At 35.1% G+C, this 20,372-nt stretch overlaps 1 protein-coding gene across 8 annotated transcripts in view; it reads left to right on the top strand.

Moving 5' to 3' along the window:
* DENND4A (DENN domain containing 4A) overlaps positions 1 to 20,372 on the top strand; it is a 131,632-nt gene that overhangs the window by 82,936 nt on the left and 28,324 nt on the right. For 4 of the 8 annotated variants that reach the window (XM_033851840.2, XM_033851844.2, XM_019948505.3 and 1 more), the window contains 9 exons: positions 6,094 to 6,227; positions 8,662 to 8,797; positions 9,172 to 9,378; positions 9,472 to 9,600; positions 9,868 to 10,009; positions 10,414 to 10,545; positions 13,025 to 13,141; positions 13,758 to 13,886; positions 19,031 to 20,130. In XM_033851840.2, coding sequence (XP_033707731.1) covers positions 6,094 to 6,227; positions 8,662 to 8,797; positions 9,172 to 9,378; positions 9,472 to 9,600; positions 9,868 to 10,009; positions 10,414 to 10,545; positions 13,025 to 13,141; positions 13,758 to 13,886; positions 19,031 to 20,130 — 2,226 coding nt within the window. The remainder of the gene's footprint in view (positions 1 to 6,093; positions 6,228 to 8,661; positions 8,798 to 9,171; positions 9,379 to 9,471; positions 9,601 to 9,867; positions 10,010 to 10,413; positions 10,546 to 13,024; positions 13,142 to 13,757; positions 13,887 to 19,030; positions 20,131 to 20,372) is intronic. The other 4 variants (XM_019948500.3, XM_033851841.2, XM_033851842.2 and 1 more) reach the window with 2 other exon arrangements.

The following is a 20,372-nucleotide window of genomic DNA, read 5'->3' as shown; positions in this document are numbered from 1 at the left end:
AGCATTCCTCTGCAGTGTTTTCTGAGCATTTTAATGTCTTGTGAAAAAATATGAAGAGAATATAAAAATTATTTTAATTTTATCCTGCCATGGGTGTTGGATTTCTTTTTTCTCCCAGTAGAGACAGATGTCACTGTGCTTTCCAAAAGACAGAAATGCCCAACTGATAAATGGAGGATTTATTACATGGCTGTTTTTGTAATGTTGAAATGAGATTTTATTGGTAGACAAGATAGGGGAAATATCTTTTACCAAGGTACTGAATTTACAGAGCACAATTTTAATATTTTAGTAGACTTTACAATACTTAGAATTAGAGTAGTTGTCCATGTCCACAGATTTTTTTCTATGCAAGCAAAGACACAGGTCTGACAGGGAGAAGCTGATAAATAAATAAAAATTTAAAAGCACCTGGTGCTCACAGACAAGTAGTTCTCCTATAATGTTACATTATGGAGACCGGAGTAGTTTCCAGCTTCCTTTCCAATGACCTTGGGTATTTGTTGGACCAGAATAACCTTTTTATTCTAGTCCATCTCTTCTACTTCATTATCATTGCTGCCCTTATAATTTCATTTACCCCATTTCATCTGCATAAAAATGTTTGTATAGAGAGCTTCTCATTTGCTTTTGGGTTGTCCATGGATACCATATCCTACTAGGGATACGAGTGATTTTGAGTTATCATTGACATGTTCCTAATGTTGTTTTGTAAAGTAACAGGAAGTGTGGAAAATAAAAGGGAGGAAAAACTTCATAAGCCCAGTACCCTAATATCCACTTTACATTTACTTTCAATGTTTTTACATAATTATAGTATACTTCCTAATTTTTTACATAACCAGATCTTAGAAACATTTTTATATGCTGCTAAATCTCTAAAAAGTAAAACATAGCCTAGTTTAAAAAGTCAAATGATTTTACAAGGCTTAGGTCACATTTTTTCCCACCCCTAGTTTTTTTTTTTTTAATTTTTATTGGTGTATAGTTGATTTACAATGTTGTGTTAGTTTCAGGTGTGCAGTAAAGTGAATCAGTTATACATATATCCACTCTTTTTTTTGTTTTTTTAAGATTCTTTCCCATATAGGCCATTACAGAGTATTGAGTGGAGTTCCCTGTGCTATACAGCAGGTTCCTGTTAGTTATCTATTTTATATATAGTAGTGTGTATATGTCAGTTGCAATCTCCCAATTTATCCCTCCCCCCCTTATCCCATGGTAACCATAAGTTTTTTTTCTATATCCGTGCCTCTACTTACGTTTTGTAAATAAATTCATTTGTACCCTTTTTTATGATTCCACATATAAGCGATATCATAGGATATTTGTCTTCCTCAGTCTGACTTACTTCACTCAGAATGACAATCTCTAGGTCCATCCATGTTGCTGCAAATGGAATTATTTTGTTCTTTTTTTATGGCTGAGTGATACTCCATTGTATCTATGTACCACATCTTCTTTATCCATTCCTCTGTTGATGGACATTTAGGTTGCGTCCATGTCCTGGCTATTGTAAATAGTGTTGCAGTGAACATTGGAGTGTATGTATCTTTTTGAATTATGGTTTTCTCCAGGTATATGCCCAGGAGTGGGATTGCTGGGTCATATGGTAGTTCTGTTTCCCACCCCTAGTTTCTGTTCCCAAAAGTAAGCACCTTCTCTTTCAGCCATTTCATCAGTCATTTTCCTTAAGATTTCCAAATAATGTGTTGTTATTGCTGCTTATTGTTTTATATATTATCTATTAATGTCATATTTACCACTGTCACCAAAATTCTCCCAATGTAGCTGTTCAGATGGTTGTTCAATGTTAATATTTTTATCACTGTATATAATCACAGGTAGGCCATATATATATTGTAGTTAAATTTCCTTTTATGTATGGACTTTTGTTTTCCCTGAAGTTAATAATTGCTATATTTCTTGTTTTGTGTGTATTATTAATTCATCTCCAAACTCCTCTATGAAGGTAAAAAATCTAAAATCTCTCCATTTTTCTAATATTAAGTAATCTATCCATTTGTTTTTTGTTTGTTTGTTTGTTTTTAAGTTCTTGCTGGAGCTTTCCATCTTTGTGTTCCAGTCTGAACTGACTGCTTTCTAGTCTGTCATTCTGGGATTTTCCTTCACCATCATCTTGGAATTATACTGACCTCTCTCCGGATTTGTATCCCCTGCTTTCTGGCTTCAATAACTTCTTTCTTGGTTTATTTCCTTGTTATGGTGAATCACAGCTTTCAGTAGTTTAGTGAGAAAGAGTACATGGGAGATACATTTTTTGATGCCCTGCCTGTTTGCAAATTTCATTATTCTGCCTTAATACTTGAATGCTAATTTGGTCGGATGTAAAATCAAGTCATCACTGCATTGTCTTCTGGCTTGTCATTGTTGAGAATAACATCTAGTCTAACAGTATCTTGATTTCTAATCTTCTGTGCCTAATCTCTTTTTCTGTCTGGAAGCATTTAAGATCCCTGATATTCTGAAATCACAAGGATATGCCTGGTGTCAGCCTTCTTTTCTTACCTGAGTTGGACACTTGTAGGCCCTTTTAATCTATGGTCTCATGGCCTTCAAATTGTGGGGAATTTTCTTTAATTTTTTTCTTTCTTTTTCTTTCCTCCACTTTCTCTGTTCTCTTGTTCTGAAATACATATTTGTATATTGGCCCTCCTGGCCTGATCTGCTTAATTTTCTTTTTTTCTTTTTTTTTTTCCCCATCCCATTTTCTGCCTCTCTGTCATTCATCTCCACTTTCTGGGAGATTTTTCAATTTTATCTTTCAACAATTATAGTACACTTTTTACCTCTGCTATCATTTTTGTAATTTCCATAGCTCCTTTTCATTCTCCGAATGTTCCTTTCTAATTCTTTTTTTTCTTTGTAAATTTTTATTTTATTTATTTATTTGGTTGCACCAGGTCTTAGTTGTGGCAGGTGGGCTCCTTAGTTGTGGCAGGCGGGCTCCTTAGTTGTGGCATGAATGTGGGATCTAGTTCCCTGACAAGGGATTGAACCCAGGCCCCCTGCATTGGGAGCACAGAGTCTTAACCACTTAACCAGGGGAAGTCCCTGAATGCTCCTTTCTTATAGCATCTTCTTGTTTCATGGGTGTAGGCTTATTCATTTCAGTTATTTTGAAGGTTTTTTTTTTCCCCTTGCATTGTCTCTGCTTCTTCTAAATACCTTTTAATATTTGTTTACTTTATTCTTTTTCAAGTTATTGGTTTTTTGTGTGATCTTTGGTTGGTATTCGTTGTCAAGTGTGAGGCACAGAGAACTCATTAGAGCTCTTTCTGGGAGGGTGGGGCTTGGAGCTTTCTTAGATATGAGACTGATGATCATAAAGGAACTCAACTATTTCATTAGAGTCCCTATTTGATCAGTGTCTGTAGTTCTTTTCTTTTAGGCTACGTAGTTTCCCCAGGAGGTATCTCCAGTCTCAAGCCTGGAGTGCATAAGCCTGACTGCAAGTATTCTCAGAGCTGAGTGGGGAAGGTAACTAAGATTTTCCACTTGTTCTAACATGTAGGCTTTTACTCACTTCACCTGTTTTTATTAACCTTCTTCATCTTCCTCAGCTCTGCCTGGTGTCCTCAAGTCTAAAGTCCCTCTGGTTCTTCACTCAGAAAGACCCAACCTAGTCTTATGCCATGTTGGGGAGAGGTAGTGGCCTAACTATACTGGGTTGGGCAAGGGGTCTAGGAGTTCTTAAATGCAGGATTTAACTAATTCTCCCAATTCAACCCCACTTGCCCTCCCATCTTCAGGGGCATCATGGTTTTCATTCCTGACCTTTCTGGTGCTCCGTAGAGCAAAATGGCTGACTATTTGGGTGCTCTCCTCTATCCCCTCACCAGTGCCAGATATGTGGCTTTCAGCTTTGACAGGTCTCATCAATCTACTTTGCAGCTTCTGAAATGTTTTGAACTCAGCTCTGCTGTTGTCTTCTCTCCAGTTCATTTTGTCGTTGTTGTTTTTTAATCTCCTTACTCTCATTTTGGTGAGATTTTAGGAAGGATTGAAGGTAAATTGTTGTATTTAATTTGTCTTGTTCAACCAGGAGTCTGCATAACCTTCACTCTTTTCATTTTGAATGATTGTATATTTCATCTGTGTATCATCCTTTATTCATTTACCTATTTTTTGACATGCAGATGATTTCCAATTTATTGCTATTGCAGTCCTGCAAAAAAACCATCTTTCATACTGATAGCTTTTTTTCATGTTAGGTTATTTTCTTAGAACTTATTCTAAGAAAGAATAAGGTTTAAACACATCTTGCTTTCTAAAAAAGACTGTACCAGTTTGGAGTACCAGCAGGGTTTGTGATTATCCAACTTACTATATTTGTTGTATCATTGCTAGTTTTACCATATAAAAAGTCTTTTTGACAGGCTAAAAAGAAAGGCACCTTCTTTTATACTGATTAACTTTCAGATATCCTTCAACAGAATTGAAATAAGTGCTTATTCTAAAAGCAATATAGTCTGCCTTGTTTTTATTCTGAGCATTTATTACTTTTGTAATTTTTAAAAAGAAAATAAAAATAATATTCATTATTTTTAATTGGAAAGCAAATAACAATATAAAGAAAATTAATTGCCAGTAATACCATCACCCATAGGTAACATTTTGATAACAGATGTGTATGTGCATCTGTGTGTATGAGAGACAGTGTGCACACTCAGAAATATATCTATATAACAGATATAGGCACACTCTTAAAAAAATTAGAATCACACTCTGTGTGTGTGTGTGTATACACACACACATTTATATTATTTAGTAGTCTGATTTTTTCATTATTTTGTGAACATTTTCTCCTGTCATTAATTATAATTCTGAAACATGCCTTAATTGTTGTCTAAAATGTCTGGATACACCATTAAAAACATTCTTTAATACTAGAGATTACAGCATGTAATGCTGTGAAATTATAAACAACAATTTATATAAGAAGATTCTGAATGTGTCAGCTCTTCTTAAAAGTTAGAAAAACTTTAAAGCTATCCCTGTCCTTTTTTGGTATACTCTGCCCTAAATCCTTATCTTAAGATTTAACTTGTTAATAATTCTTGTTTTCCCATTTATTTCGGGCTGGTATGTGACATTAATTCTGTCTAACCTGGAAAAGTTCTGTGGGTTATATTTTGTCATCTGTCATTTTGTGTTTGACATCTGGTTTAAATTAATGTCAATGTCGTGCTCTTTAGTTTACGAGTGCCTTTTGGGAAGTTTAGATTCTATGAAGTTTTTATTTTTTATGACTTATTACCTTACCATAGAGTATCTAGGGGAAATAGTACTACTAAAATGCTTTAAATATTGATGTGACTAGAATTTAATTCAAATGTGCTTCTACATATGCTGGAAGAACTTAGGGAAATTCGTTATATTTAGTAGAAATCAAAGACAGAACCCAGTATTCTCAACACACACACACGTACGTTTTAATATTATTATATGTTAATATAATAATATTTTTAAATAGTATTTCTTGAATAAATTTTCATTATTCAAAATGCAAAAATAACATTAAAAGGTATATATTGGGAAATCTGGTCCTGTCCCATTCTTGTCCACTCCCTTCATCTCCTCTTAGCCAAATAGATAATTACTTTTTTTTTTCCCCTATTTTTGGCTGCGCTGCTGCATGGCATGCAGGATTTTAGTTCCCGACCAGGGATCGAACCTGCACCTCCTGCAGTGGAAGCGCAGCGTCGTAACCACTGGACGCCAGGGAAGTCCCTCTTTTTTTTTTTTTTTTTTAAGTATTCTTTATGTGACTACAAGCAAAAAATGAATATGTGTTCTTATTGCTCCCTCTTTCTTTTTTTTAATTAAAAAAAATTTTCCCTCTTTCTTACTTAAAAGATAGTATACAATGTCCTGAATCTTATTATTTTCACTTAATTATCCTGGAGAGCTTTATATAGTGCTACGTAGAGGACTTGCTCATTCTTTTTTTTAAAAAAAATAGTTCCTTAGTATCCAGTTGTGTAAATGTTTTATTTAACCATTCCCCTATAGACAAACACTTGTCTGGCGAATGTATTTTTTTAATGTATGTTTTTTAAACTCCTTCAGGTGGATATGGACAAGAGTGGTGAAGTGCGACTTATAGAACTGGATGAATCTTTCAAAAGTGAACATACTGTTTTTGTAACACCACCTGAGATTCCCCATCTACCCAATGGTGAAGAACCCCCTTTACAGTACAGGTATTCAAGAGGCAGAATGTTTGAGATTGAAAGAGAGAAGCAATCCATCATCTGTGACGTAGCTTTCTAAGGACTGTGGTATTTTCAAAAATCCAAACTTTACAGATCCCTAATTTTTAGGTGGTAAGCAAGCTTATCCCACATCCATTACTAAGTTTTGAGGTATAAAAAGAAAAAATATATAATTTTGCATTCTATAGACTTAAGAAGCTCTCTATATCTGCATAAGTATATATTCTCATAAATGTTGATTAAGAAGTTAGGGCCCACCCCACCAAAATGCAGCACTTTTATTACAGAATTTTTATTTTTGTTTCTCCCTAAGGCTGGTTTCCTCACTTTCATCCCCTCCCCCAACACAGGCTGGTTAATGTAACCTTGGTTTACAAAAGGATTATCAACTATACTTCAATTTTTTAAAAAAGGATTAAATCTAATTTAGAGTTGATATCTGTGGCCTTGATTTGGATGATGTGATTTTTTTAGGCTTTTAATTTTTCCATGAGTTTTATAAAGTCAAGAAAATTCAGAACTATTGGGATTGGTCATTGTTAATTTAGGAAATTGGCTCAGGTACTGTGCTAAGTGCTTGGTATAGACTTGAATGATCCACTGGTCTCGTTTTCAAGTCTAGTGGGAAAGAGAAAAACTCTGAGCACAGTGATAGGGTTATGATAGAGGTAGATTTATTATACATCTATATATCTAGATATGTATTTATATACATACACACATATATATAACATTTGTTATAACTAGAGGTAGTTTCTAGTATACCATTAAAATGGCATTTCCTTTTAGATTTTTTAAATTCTCCAATAATTTCTTATTTAAAGATTCTAAAACTATTTCACATCTATTATTCATTAAGTCACAGTTTGTTATTTTCATTGAAAAGGGATTTTTCAGGACATCCTTATTTATAACTTGGATTGAATTCTTCTTTTTACAGATGAAAAAGTAGTGTAACAGATGTTTGTGAATGTTGATTACTTCATAAGCCACCTGATTCCTACCCTTAATTTTTATATATTGCTCATGTCAATTTTTAGAAGTCTGCCTTTTCTCAAAGACATTTAAAATATTTCTCATAATTTCTCTTTCTTCTTTTTCTTTCTAAACAAGATCTCATTTCTTTTATCTCTTTCGTACATTATACACTTCTAAGACTTCTTTTGGTATATTTCACTAATATAGTTTGTTTTTCTTTTTGTGGTTTGGTTTTAACTTTTTAATTTAAAATTTACCTTTAGATTTAGTCCTTTAATAAGAAAATTACTTAGCTTAAAAAGTTCCCATTTTTTTAAAGAATCTAAGTCATTTTTTTTTCCTTGAGACTACTAATATAATTTTGGTGTAATCATACCCATCATTGGAAAATCCTTAAGTGTCTTTAATGGCCACAGTGGATCCTGTTAGTAGGAGGTAACTCATATACTTGCATTGTCTGTATAAAATGATAAGACAATAAGTTTCCATAAGATACACAGAATGGTCTTATTATCACACCATGTACATACAGTGAATTTTCTTAGGCGACATAGTTTTCCTGAACTTCATTGCTATTTTATTCCTACTTAACATTCAGTCATGACTAATATTTTCTTATTCTACTGGATTTTCCTATAATAATGTATAATAGATATAGTTTATCTTTTATTATAGTTAGTTTTCTTCTTAGTTAATTAAAACTATTTATATGCCTTTAAGAATATTCTAAAGTAGGATAAGTTTTCTCCTCAGGGGCTTCTTCTGTCGTTTTAGCATGTCTTTTTCCCAGCTGCTGCTACCTTTTAAATGCCCCAAACACTCTGCTCTAGCACCCAAATTAGGCCCACCTCCTCATAGAGTTGCCTATTCTAATCTTTGTTCCTCTTCTCCAACCTCTTCAATTTTCTTTCTCATAAATGAGGCCCTGAATCAGCTTACCTAACCAGTTAAATCCATTCATGATAATGTAATAGGTTGTCCTGGTTGACTTATGTTATTTGCATTTTTTAAGAGGAAGGTTCTACAGTAATATGTTAATCCAAACAATGATATTAATAACTGTCCTGTGTGAAAGAGTATTGATTTGGTGGGCCTTTTACCCGTATTATCTGATATGTTTGCTATTTATTTACACAAATACTAACAAAGTTTTTTTGAGTTACTTTGGAGTTTGGTGTCAAGTTCAGCAAAATTTAAATGTATTTCACTTTTTTCCCTCTAAAATACATACTTGAATCTGTATTTGGCTATTACATTTTTATTATTATAGTAAGAAAAGCAACATTAGCGTGAATATTTGTTGATTATCATAGTCTGATGGAGAAAGATAGTTAAAATAAGTTAATAAGTTAAAATAAGTTATTGGTCATAATTTTTTTTTAGCTTGTAACCAGTATGATCATCTATGTGTGCTTGAGATTTTTTTTTTTCTTTTCAAAAACAGCTATAATGGATTTCCAGTTCTTAGGAACAATTTATTTGAGAGACCTGAAGGATTTCTACAAACCCGAAAGAGCAAATTGCCTTCAAAATCAAGTAGTCCTAGTAGCCCTTCTCCCATGTTCAGAAGAACAAAACAGGTGCTTTGATGATTTTGTATTCTTCATGTAATCAAGTATTAGAACAAAAATAAATTTGACACTCTTCCTCCCTTAATATACTTTAGTACCCCATATATAACTATTAGCAGATCATTTATGCTCCCTGAAGCATTCTGAAGAAAATTTAGAGTAATCTGACTTCAAAAAATTAACCAGTTCTCTTGTTCTAGAACATTATTTTACATATTGTATAATACAGATTAAAGCAGAGACTTGAATATATATTAATTGTAGACAGATTTTGTTAGGGAAACATTATAAAAGCATGTGAGTTGTACTTGCTCAGCCTTCAGTTAAAGATAAGGATGCTTAAGTGTGCAAATTTATTAATAAGATCCTTGCATTTTTTCTAGGAAATTAAATCAGCCCATAAAATTGCCAAGAGGTACTCTTCCATTCCTCAGATGTGGTCTAGGTGTCTACTGCGTCACTGTTACGGGCTGTGGTTTATTTGTCTCCCAGCTTATGTGAAAGTATGTCATTCAAAAGTCAGGGCTCTGAAAACAGCCTATGATGTGCTTAAAAAAATGCAGTCAAAGAAGATGGATCCACCTGATGAGGTAACAATTATCCTTTAAAATGCATTATTTTATTCCAGATTTATGTACATAGATATTTTGATTCTGTACACTTTCGAAATTACTGTGTTCCAGGTGTGCTACCGCATTCTTATGCAGCTCTGTGGACAGTATGATCAGCCAGTGCTTGCAGTTCGAGTGCTGTTTGAAATGCAGAAAGCTGGTATTGACCCCAATGCCATAACGTATGGTTATTATAATAAGGTAATTATTTTGACTTAATGGAGAAAGAGTATAACTTTTGTGATTTCACAACCTTAGTTTAATGGCAGAAATAAATGATGCAGGGATTATTTGGTATTTATTTTAGAGTATCTAAAATATATTTTGTAAATTGGAAGTAAGATTTTTTTTGTTCTATTGATATTTTGGATTATACAATCTACTTATTCTTTAGATTAACTCTAAAGCCAGTGGGTGTTCATTTATAAAAATTATTTTACTAATTATTTTATTTTGTCAAATGAATAGGCTGTTTTGGAAAGTACCTGGCCTTCAAGGAGTCGTAGTGGCTATTTTCTTTGGACAAAAGTGAGGAACGTTGTTTTAGGAGTAGCACAGTTCAAAAGAGCTTTAAAGAAACACGCACATTTATCACAAACAACTCTCTCAGGTAATTAGAAGTTTTTAAGGGATGTATATGTTGTACTTTTTCTTTAAAATTAATTGACTAGTTACAATTTCCACTTTTTAGAAATTTTAATTAGTTTCAAAATATTGAATGTTTTCTAGTTTTTATTGCCATTAAGCAAATTCTAATATTAGAGTGTTCTTCCCATTTAAAAAAACACCAAATTTTACTTATTTTGTTGCAACTGTTAAATTTTCTACCTTTGGTGGTCTTGTTTTAGTATTCATTAATAATTCACAATAGGTTTCTTTGTTATAGTTGTATTTTGCTAATTATGTGACGCTTGTCATGTTCAGTATTAGTAGATTATTAACTTGAGCAGCAAGCTAATATGTATTTTTGGTATCTCCGTGAGTAGTAAAATGCTGTCAAATTGTGTTCTTAAGCAGATGGCAGTGACCTGGATGCTGTTAGTCATGGCAGCATGGATAGTGGTCATGGGACACACACTGTGGAGCAGGCACCTTTTAATACGGGTTTAATCAAAATGTATGCTTCTGATGATAGATCTAGTACAGGTTTGTGTGTGCTTATGTATACATTTATTACAATACATTTTAAAAACTAGGTTTGCTAGCCTGTCTTTTTTAGATTTTAATTTTCAGTGATATATGTAACTGTCACTTTTTAATTTTATGTGGTAGGCATATGACATTGTATTTTATAACTATGCAATTTTATTCATTCTCTATTTGAATAGAAATGAAAGTTTAAGAACGTATTCGAGTGTTTAGTCCATGATAATCCAATTAACTCTGGATAGTACACAGGTCTCTTTATCATATCATTTTCTTAGGGTAAGTTCTTCTTTGTATTATGAACATGTTATTATAGTTCTTTTAATGTTGTTAGGATTTTAAAAAAAGAAACTTAGATCCCTGATCTGAGTTAATAGTACCATATCAACATCAATTTCCAAGATTTAACAGTGTCCCATGTTTCATGTAAGATATTATTCAGGGAAGCTGGATAAAGAGTACACAGGAACTTTCTGTACTGTATTATTTTTGCAACTTCTTGCGAGTCTTCAACTATATTAAAATTAAAAGCTATAATGAAAAATTTTAAATATATATAAAACTTGTAACATTCTAGCACTAAAGATGACTTAATTTCATTAAAATATAAGATTTGTACATAAACTTTCTCTATTATTAAAACTGACACACCTAAATTATTTAAATAATTCTGTCCATTTCATTATTACATTATAAAAATTAGACATGACTTGTGAATACAGTGTAAGAGCTACCTATTAATGGACAGAAACTTTAAAAATCTAAGCATTAATAATAAAATATGGAGGCTTCTATCTTCAAATTTTAACATTGTTGGTCTGTCTCCTTTTATGCATACTTTTAAGAGTAATAAATATAAGCTATGTGCTTTGATATGTTGTTCTTCCTTGACTGGTTTTGTTTCTTTTTTTTTTTTTTTTTCATGGTACGCGGGCCTCTCACTGTTATGGCCTCTCCCGTTGTGGAGCACAGGCTCCGGACGCGCAGGCTCAGTGGCCATGGCTCACGGGCCCAGCCGCTCCACGGCATGTGGGATCTTCCCAGACTGGGGCACGAACCCTTGTTCCCTGCATCGGCAGGCGGACTCTCAACCACTGCGCCACCAGGGAAGCCCTGGTTTTGTTTCTTGTTCATGCAATTGTGAATTTAATCACAGAGTTGTAGTAGTCATCCTTAGGCATTAGCTCTTAAAAATGAAGAAATCCATCTTTTGTTTTTAATTGTGGCCTTTAAAAAGGCCATCTTAGGGGGCTTCCCTGGTGGCGCTAGTGGTTAAGAATCCGCCTGCCGATGCGGGGGACACGGGTTCGTGCCCCGGTCTGGGAAGATCCCACATGCCGCGGAGCGGCTGGGCCCATGAGCCATGGCCGCTGAGCCTGCGCGTCCGGAGCCTGTGCTCCGCAACAGGAGAGGCCACAAGAGTGAGAGGCCCACATACTGCAAAAAAATAAAAAAATTTTAAAAAGGCCATCTTAAAGCAGTGCAGACCTTATAATAAAAGCATGAATTTTATCAAGATTATCTTCACGTTTTATAATTTATAGTGTCTTTGGAAATAGAGATGAAACTGATTAGAAAAAATACCAAACTCAAAATTATAACAAAGATATTAAAGTAAATACCTAATGATACTTAATACAATTTCTTTAGATAGTTCTTTGCAAGTTTATAAAACCATTTTTAATGCAGTCATATACTCATATAATCATAACAACCTTTTATGTTATAAATCTGGGAACTTGAGATTCAAACAAAAAGGTTAAGTGGTTTACTTAAAATCATGTCTCCTAAGGTAGAGTACTAGAATTCAAAACCTTATGTTTTGATGCTAATCTAGTGAAAACAATTTGCTGAAAATTACAGAGGGCCTCTTTAACAGAACAGTGTATTAGAAGTTTTCTTATATTGATGCAGAGTTTGCTTTTCTTAATAGCTTTAACATTAGTTTTTTTTCTCATTCCCATGTATTTGTACTCATGTGCAATTCAGTAATTATTCAGTTGAATTTTCAGAATAACTACCTATCAATAAGTTTAAATAAACCCATTTTTTTGGTCAGATGATTTAGACATTTGGCTCCAGTGATCTGTGTGTGAGTGTTTTGTTAGGAGTTCCCTGCAGATTTTTCTTCTCCGTTGCTTAGCTGGATCTCAGACCTTCACCTAGAAAGGTCATGGACTTGTATAAAGAATGTGTGGTTTGTCTGTGTCTTTTGGAGCCCAGATAGTAGTGTGAACATACGTAATTACTGTTGACTACATTGTGAAACTAAAAATAAATTATTTTGTGATCATCCCTTTCTTACGTTAATAGAGATGGGGAGGAACTAACAAAATAATGCTTTCAACTGGAAGTTATCCAGAAAAATTTCTATGAGTAAATCTAAACACCAATGTGTTGCTTCTAATTCCATTTCTTCTTACTACTAAAGAAGTTGATGATAAACAGCATAGGGTTTTTTGTCTTTTTCTTTTTCCAGGTGGCCAGTCTGACCTTGGATATAATTCACTGTCTAAGGATGAAGTTAGAAGAGGGGATACATCTACTGAGGACATTCAAGAAGAAGAAGATAAGAAAGGGAGTGATTCTAGTTCCTGTAGGTACTAAGTTGATATTGTATAAAACTGTGAGCTTACATTAATAGAAAAGTCGAGTGACTTTAAGTATAAAAGTACTAATTTTATGTTTCATTTTCCCATTGTTACTCCTATTTCCTCCCATTATAAAAGCTCTCTACACCACCTAATATTCCAATGTACAAGTACTTCATGTGTGAAGTTTGTAGTCTTAGTGGCAAAACACCCTCCGATCAAATACTATTCTTGTAGTAGAAATATATATTTCTTCAAACAGTGGCTCTTTTCTGGGGCTTAACAGTATTTTTATTTAATGCTTTTATTAATGGTCTGTGACTTATATTTTTCCTGCTTACCTCCCCCCGTCAAAAGCAGTGTTTCACAACCAAAGAAGAAATATAAAATGTATGCATGGACCTCATGTGTGACCAGTACTTAGTTGTTTGATACACACCTTGAGGACTTGAATGAATGGTATCAGTTATTCGTGATTGACAAATATAGATATAGAGGTGTTCAGTATTTTCTCATCACGTATTTTCCGGGAGAAGTATTTAGAACTAAAAGCTACTTCTCTTTATGGCTCCTCTGATGTATATAGATTTCATCTTAACAGTTGCATTTTAATCTTTACAGTGTCAGAGAGCGAGAGTGCAAAGGGAAGTGCTGATTGTCTTCCTAAGCTCAATTATCAAAGTTCTTCCAGTATAGTTCGCCTCAGTGCTGCAAATAACAGTGCTGATAAAACATCAGGAGAAAGCACAGGTAAGTTGAATGGTATTCGTCTGTTATGTGCAGAATAACTTGTATCTGTATTTCTAGTGAATATTTTTTTTTAAGTCTTAATTCTCAAGGGATTTTTTCATTTTTCGTTTTTTTGTTTTGGTTTTTGTTTTTGTTTTGGTTTTTTGGTATACTTTCGCAGCCTCTCATGGTATAGTTTAGAAGCTTAAATTCTGTATTTTATAATATAGTTTGTTCAAGCTTTTATTGTAACAAAGTAAAGGGACATACCTACAAGCTGCCTTTTGAGTTTGGACTGTGGGGAGTTTTGGGAAGGGGGAAGTGGGGAGCAAGTGAGATGATCAATCTGAGGGTACCAGACACCTCGCCAACTTTTAAATGAAGCATAGAGTTCCTTAGTCTTCGTGTTGTTCCTGTTTTTTTCAGAGGCGAAAGGATAGTCCTTCAGGTAGTTTAAATAACAATACCTAATATTTTTTCTTTTCAAAGCACTTTCTATATATTATTTTTCATGTATTATTACAGCAGTGCTTATATTAGTGAGAGGGGGTATTAGCACTCTTTCAAAGATGAGAAAACTCAGGCATAGTCGGACTATTGGCAGGTCCCATAACTTCTCAGCTACTTAATGGAAAAGTCATTTTAGGACCTGGGATAATACCTTGTCTCACAAGTTTTTCATCAGACTGTTTTGGGGGGCAATAAACAGACATAAGATTCAGAGTTTCTAGTGTTAATAGTCTGATTTCATAATTACATTATTTTATTTTTTGTATTAGCTCAGTTCTGCATCATTGTAATCTAAACAAACACTGAAGGACTTGTGCTGTCAAAGCTGAAATATCTCTATAAAGGCCCTGCTGCTGCAATGATGTTTGTTTTTCTGCAGCATAGTTAGATATGCCTCTAACTCAGGGGTAGGCAAACTGTGGCCCATGGGCCAAACCAGGCCTGCAGCCTGGTTTTTGTACAGACCCACAAGCTAAGGATGGTTTTTTACATTTTTAAATGGTAAGAAATCAAAAGAAGAAAAATATTTTGTGACACCTGAAAATTATATGAAAGTTCAGTGTTGATAAACAAAGGTTGATTGTCACACACCCAGCTCATTCACTTACATATTGTCTATGGCTGCTTTGGCACTACGTTGGCAGAGCTGTGGAGTTGCCACAGAGACTGTATGGCCTGCAGAGCCTAAAATATTTACTTTCTGGCCCATGACGACCCCTGCTCTAGATTTTTGACTTGAAAACTTTCCCATCTGTTAAGTACTCTGGGTTTATCACTACTACCAAAGACTATATGTGGGATTTATAGGAATACTTACATTTCTGTAACTTTTTTCTTACATACTAGTACTTGCTAGAATTCAAAACACCTTTCAAGTTTCTTCATGTGTTGCAGTACAGTATATGTATATTTTATTTATATCATTATATAAATAAATGACAGCTTCTAAAAGATGTGGGAGTGGAATAACCAAAGAAATGTTTTAATGTTTGGTTGGTAATTGAAATAAAATCATCATCCTATGGTTACTTCATGGTTATCTTGGGAATTTTAACATTTTGATTAATTTATATTGAATTACTGAGAATTCAATCACAAGACAATTTACTCTGAAATCAAGCATGCTCTGAAATATGAAAACATACTCTGAAATGTTTTTTTAAGCCTAATTCTGCTTTTAGTGTGCTTTAACTTTTTCCCTTTAGCTACCACATTTAGCTGTAACATGGCATATTATAATATATTATACTATGTTATATTCTGGGTTGGTCTCTTGGCTGCAGTTGTTTCCCAGCAGACAATATTCATTCAGCGATTATTTTTTGAGCTCCTACTATACCTGCTACCATATGCCAGGTGCTACTGAGGATATAGTAAAGAACAAAAATAAACATGGTCCCTGCCTCCAAAGAGAAGTACATGGGAGGGCTGGGAAAACATTAATCAAATAATCAAGTAAATATAAAAACACCCTGATATTAAATACTGGCAAGAAGGGCTGTAAGGGCTTCCCTGGTGGCGCAGTGGTTAAGAATCCGCCTGCCAATGCAGGGGACACGGGTTCGAGCCCTGGTCCGGGAAGATCCCACATGCCGCAGACCAGCTAAGCCCGTGTGCCACAACTACTGAGCCTGCTCTCTAGAGCCCGGAAACCACAACTACTGAGCCCACGTGCCCTGGTGGCTCTATGACATAATTCTGGCAAGTGATAGTAAAGTGGTAGTTTTTGAGGGTTTCTGGGAAAACATCTACTTTCCTGGTAAAGGAGTCAAAAATCTTAAGGATAAACTAACAACTCTAGTTCATACCTAGGAAACCTATTATATGCCTTAGAAAATTGGCTTGTTTTCCCAGAAACCCTCAAAAACTACCACTTTACTATCACTTGCCAGAATTATGTCATAGAGCCACCAGGCCCAGGGAAGTTAAATAGTTTGCAGCCTCTCTGTTAGAGATGCACAGCATCCAGCCTAGTCTGGTGGAATTTAGCAGGTATATAAACTTAGAGTCAGACAGACTATTCTGTAAATGGCCAGGTAGTAAACATTTTAGGCCTTACAAGCCACATACAGTCTCTATTGCTTGTTCTTTGTGTGTGTGATATTTACTGAAGCCCGTGCACCTAGAGCCCGTGCTCCGCAACAAGAGAAACCACCGCAATAAGAAGCGCGCACACCGCAGTGAAGAGTAGCCCCCGCTTGCCACAGCTAGAGAAAGCCCACGCACAGCAACAAAGACGCAATGCAGCCAAAAATAAATAAATTAGGGGGGAAAAAAAAAAAAAGAAGGGCTGTAAGTTGCCATGAAAATATGTAACCTGTCCTGGGTTTCGAGGGACATTGGTCAGGAAAGCCTTCCTTGATAATATGGTTTCTGAGCTTAGATCTGAAGGGTGAGTAGAAAACAAATGAGGATAGGGGTTCCAAAGGAAAAATTGAAAGGGAGCATTCTAAGCAGTGGGAAGCAATATGTAAAGGCTGTATAGTAGGAAGGGATTATAGCATGTTCAAAGGTCTAAAAAAAGGGCTAGTAAATTAGCTCAGAATTCTTTCAGTTTTAAGGCTCAGAAAATATGACTTAACACTGGCTTAAACAAGTTGAGGGCTTCTTTTCTCACGAAATTCAAGAGTAAACAATTGCCCAAGATGTTGGTTCAGGGGCTTTACCTCAGATCTCTGAACCTAACCATGATTATAATACAGCTGCTGGCAACTTCAGGCACCACCTATCTGTGCAAGGCAGAAAGAATGGGCAAGGGGAGTGCCAGCAACATCTACCTCCTTTACCAGGAAAGCAGACGTTTTCCCAGAAACCCTCAAAAACTACCACTTTACTATCACTTGCCAGAATTACGTCATAGAGCCACCAGGCCCAAGGAAGTTAAATAGTTTGCAGCCTCTCTATTAGAGGTGCGCAGCATCCAGCCTAGTCTGCTGGAATTTAGCAGGTATATAAACTTAGAGTCAGACAGACTATTCTGTAAATGGCCAGGTGTAAACATTTTAGGCCTTACAGGCCACATAAAGTCTCTATTGCTTGTTCTTTGTGTGTGTGATTTTTACAGCTCTTTTAAAATGTTAAAACCATTAGAGACTGTATATAAACAGTCCACAGGCTGGATTTGGCTCAGCAGTGTAGTTTGCCAACCCCTGGTATAATTTGATAACCAGCTTTATTTGTCTATAGGCCATTGCATTGTTCTTACTTTGCAAAGGAACACATCTATTTAAATGCAGGCCTAGAGTTACATCTTTGGATTATAAGATTGCTCCAGGTCTTTGATAATATATAACCTGTTAAGCAGGTTTCCCAGAATATCAGAAGAAAGTATGTTCTTGGTTTCTTATATACTTAATCATAAGCTGATACAGAAAAAAAGAAGACACTTTACCTCTCTGCTCTACTGTTTTCCTTGTTAATGCTGTATGCTTATTAAACAGTATTAGTTTGTAGGCTTTTATGGTCTCTAGTAGTCCCTTTTATCTCCTATCCTGTTACCCAAATACATCATATGATAGGAAAAAAGGCACATATTTAGGAATTGGCTCATTATAGAGAGCTAATTCTGTTGTATAAAGCATGTAAAAAGAGTAGTTGAAGGACTTTCCTGATGGTGCAGTGGTTAAGAATCCACCTGCCAATGCAGGGGACATCGGTTCGAGCCCTGGTCGGGGAAGATCCCACATGCCGCAGATCAACTAAGCCTGTGCGCCACAACTACTGAAGCCCACATGCCTAGAGCCCGTGCTCCGCAACAAGAGAAGCCACCGCAGTGAGAAGCCCGCGCACCGCAACTAGAGAAAGCCCGCGCGCAGCAACAAAGACCCAACGCAAACAAAAATAAATAAATAAATAAATTTATTTAAAAAAAAAAGAGTAGTTGACAATACCATACCTAGACTAATGCTTTAGAAGACTCCCACATAAGGACAATTAAAGTGATCAAAAAATCTAGATTTCTGCTTTCAGCGTAGGTACCTAAGTAATTTGGTAAAAAGCAGTGAACAGTGTTTCTGAATAGAAAGTGGCCATTCACATTTGACTGTTATAAACGTGAATCAATATGTAAAGCAAAGGTAAAATTATTTAGCCACATCTATAGTCATAAGGATTTGGAGTTTTAAAAATAATTTTTATTTATGAATAAAGCTCACATAGCTGCCTTTTATTTGGTTTGGTTTAGTGTTTTTGGTTTTGTTTTTATAGGCAGAAGACTCAGAATCTTAAGGTCGTCTAGCACAACCACAATTGTATAACCATTGTTATTTAATCCGTTCAGTGAAATGGACATAAATTCATTATTATTGTTGTTAAATATACCAAGGGTAAATATTAATCTTACAAGTTTTAAAAAGCAGTGCATCCTTATATCTCAGATCATACCCTTCATATTTGATTCGAATCCCAGTTCTCTCGCTTAAGGACTGGGTAACTTTGGTCTAGGTAATCTATCAGTTTTTTCTCCACCCATAAGGATATTGGAATGATTATGGTAGATAATGTGAGTAAAGTGCCTAGTATAGCATCTGTGAAATCGCAGGCACTTGATGAGTGCTTGCTGTTATCATTTTATTACTAGTATCTTAAATATTTCAGACAACTTATATTTGCATATTACTTTTTTCGTGGCTAAAAACACTTTTCTTGTTTTTTAGAAAGTTCGTCTGAGCCGCTTTTAATATCATCTTTTGAGGATACAAATGAAACAGGAAACATTCACAGTAGATGCTTCAGGAAAAGACATAAAAGTGACAATGAGCCTAATTTGCAGCAGCAAATGTCCTGGGGAAATAGAAACCGAAATCTTAGTGGAGGAGTACTAATGGGACTTATGCTCAATAGAATTAACCAGGAAGCAAACCCTGGAGATATGGTTGAAAAATTAGGAGCTGATGCAAAAATTCTTTCAAATGTAATCTCAAAAAGCACAAGACCAAATAGTCTTGATATTGGAAAGCCATCTTTAAGATCAAATAGAGACAGTATAGAGAAGGAATCTAGTGATGATGATACACCTTTTGATGGTTCTAATTGTTTGGCAGATAAAGTGGATTCTCCTGTTATTTTTGACTTAGAAGACTTAGACAATGAAACAGATGGATCAAAAGTGGGGTACATTGCTCCACAAAATCCTAAGAGGAGTCAACGCTTGAATAGCAGCTTTTCAGTAAAACCTTTTGAAAAAACTGATGTTGCAACAGGATTTGATCCCCTCTCTCTTTTGGTTGCTGAGACTGAACAGCAGCAAAAAGAGGAGGAGGAAGAGGAGGAAGATGATAGCAAAAGCGTTTCGACACCATCTGCTAGGCGGGATTTAGCTGAAGAAATTGTGATGTATATGAATAACATGAGCAGTCCTTTGACAAGTCGAACACCAAGCATTGATTTACAACGGGCCTGTGATGATAAAGTAACCGCTAAGAAAAGTCCAACGTTGGTCAAGGCATGCAGAAGATCTAGCCTGCCTCCTAATTCTCCTGGTCCAGTGAGACTTACCAAATCTAAAAGTTACTCAAAAAGCGAAGACAGACCAAGGGATAGACTCTGGTCTTCTCCAGCCTTCTCACCTACTTGCCCATTTAGAGAAGAATCTCAAGATGCATTAACCCATTCATCACCTTCATTTAATTTAGACACACTACTAGTACCTAAACTAGATGTTCTAAGAAACAGTATGTTCACTGCTGGAAAAGGAGTTGCAGAGAAAGCAAGCAAATGGTATTCAAGATTCACCATGTACACCACATCATCCAAGGTAGGTTTATTAGTGTTTTCTACTTTTCCTTTTACCCTCCTCCACCACCAAAAGTATCTTACTTGCAAAGATGTCTGTTTTTACCATTCTCCTAAAATACAGCTTTACAGAAAGGACTCTTGGGATGCGTAAGGTTTGTAAGTATCAGAATTTGGACTTGAACAATAACTTCGAAAGGAAAGGATCCACTAACTAAGGTTATATTTTTAGTTCAGTTTTGAAAGAAAGTGATCTGTAGCTGG

The sequence above is a fragment of the Tursiops truncatus genome, chromosome 2 (genome assembly GCF_011762595.2).
Source record: "Tursiops truncatus isolate mTurTru1 chromosome 2, mTurTru1.mat.Y, whole genome shotgun sequence".
Classification (NCBI taxonomy): domain Eukaryota; kingdom Metazoa; phylum Chordata; class Mammalia; order Artiodactyla; family Delphinidae; genus Tursiops; species Tursiops truncatus.
This window is presented reverse-complemented; position numbering and strand designations above follow the sequence as displayed.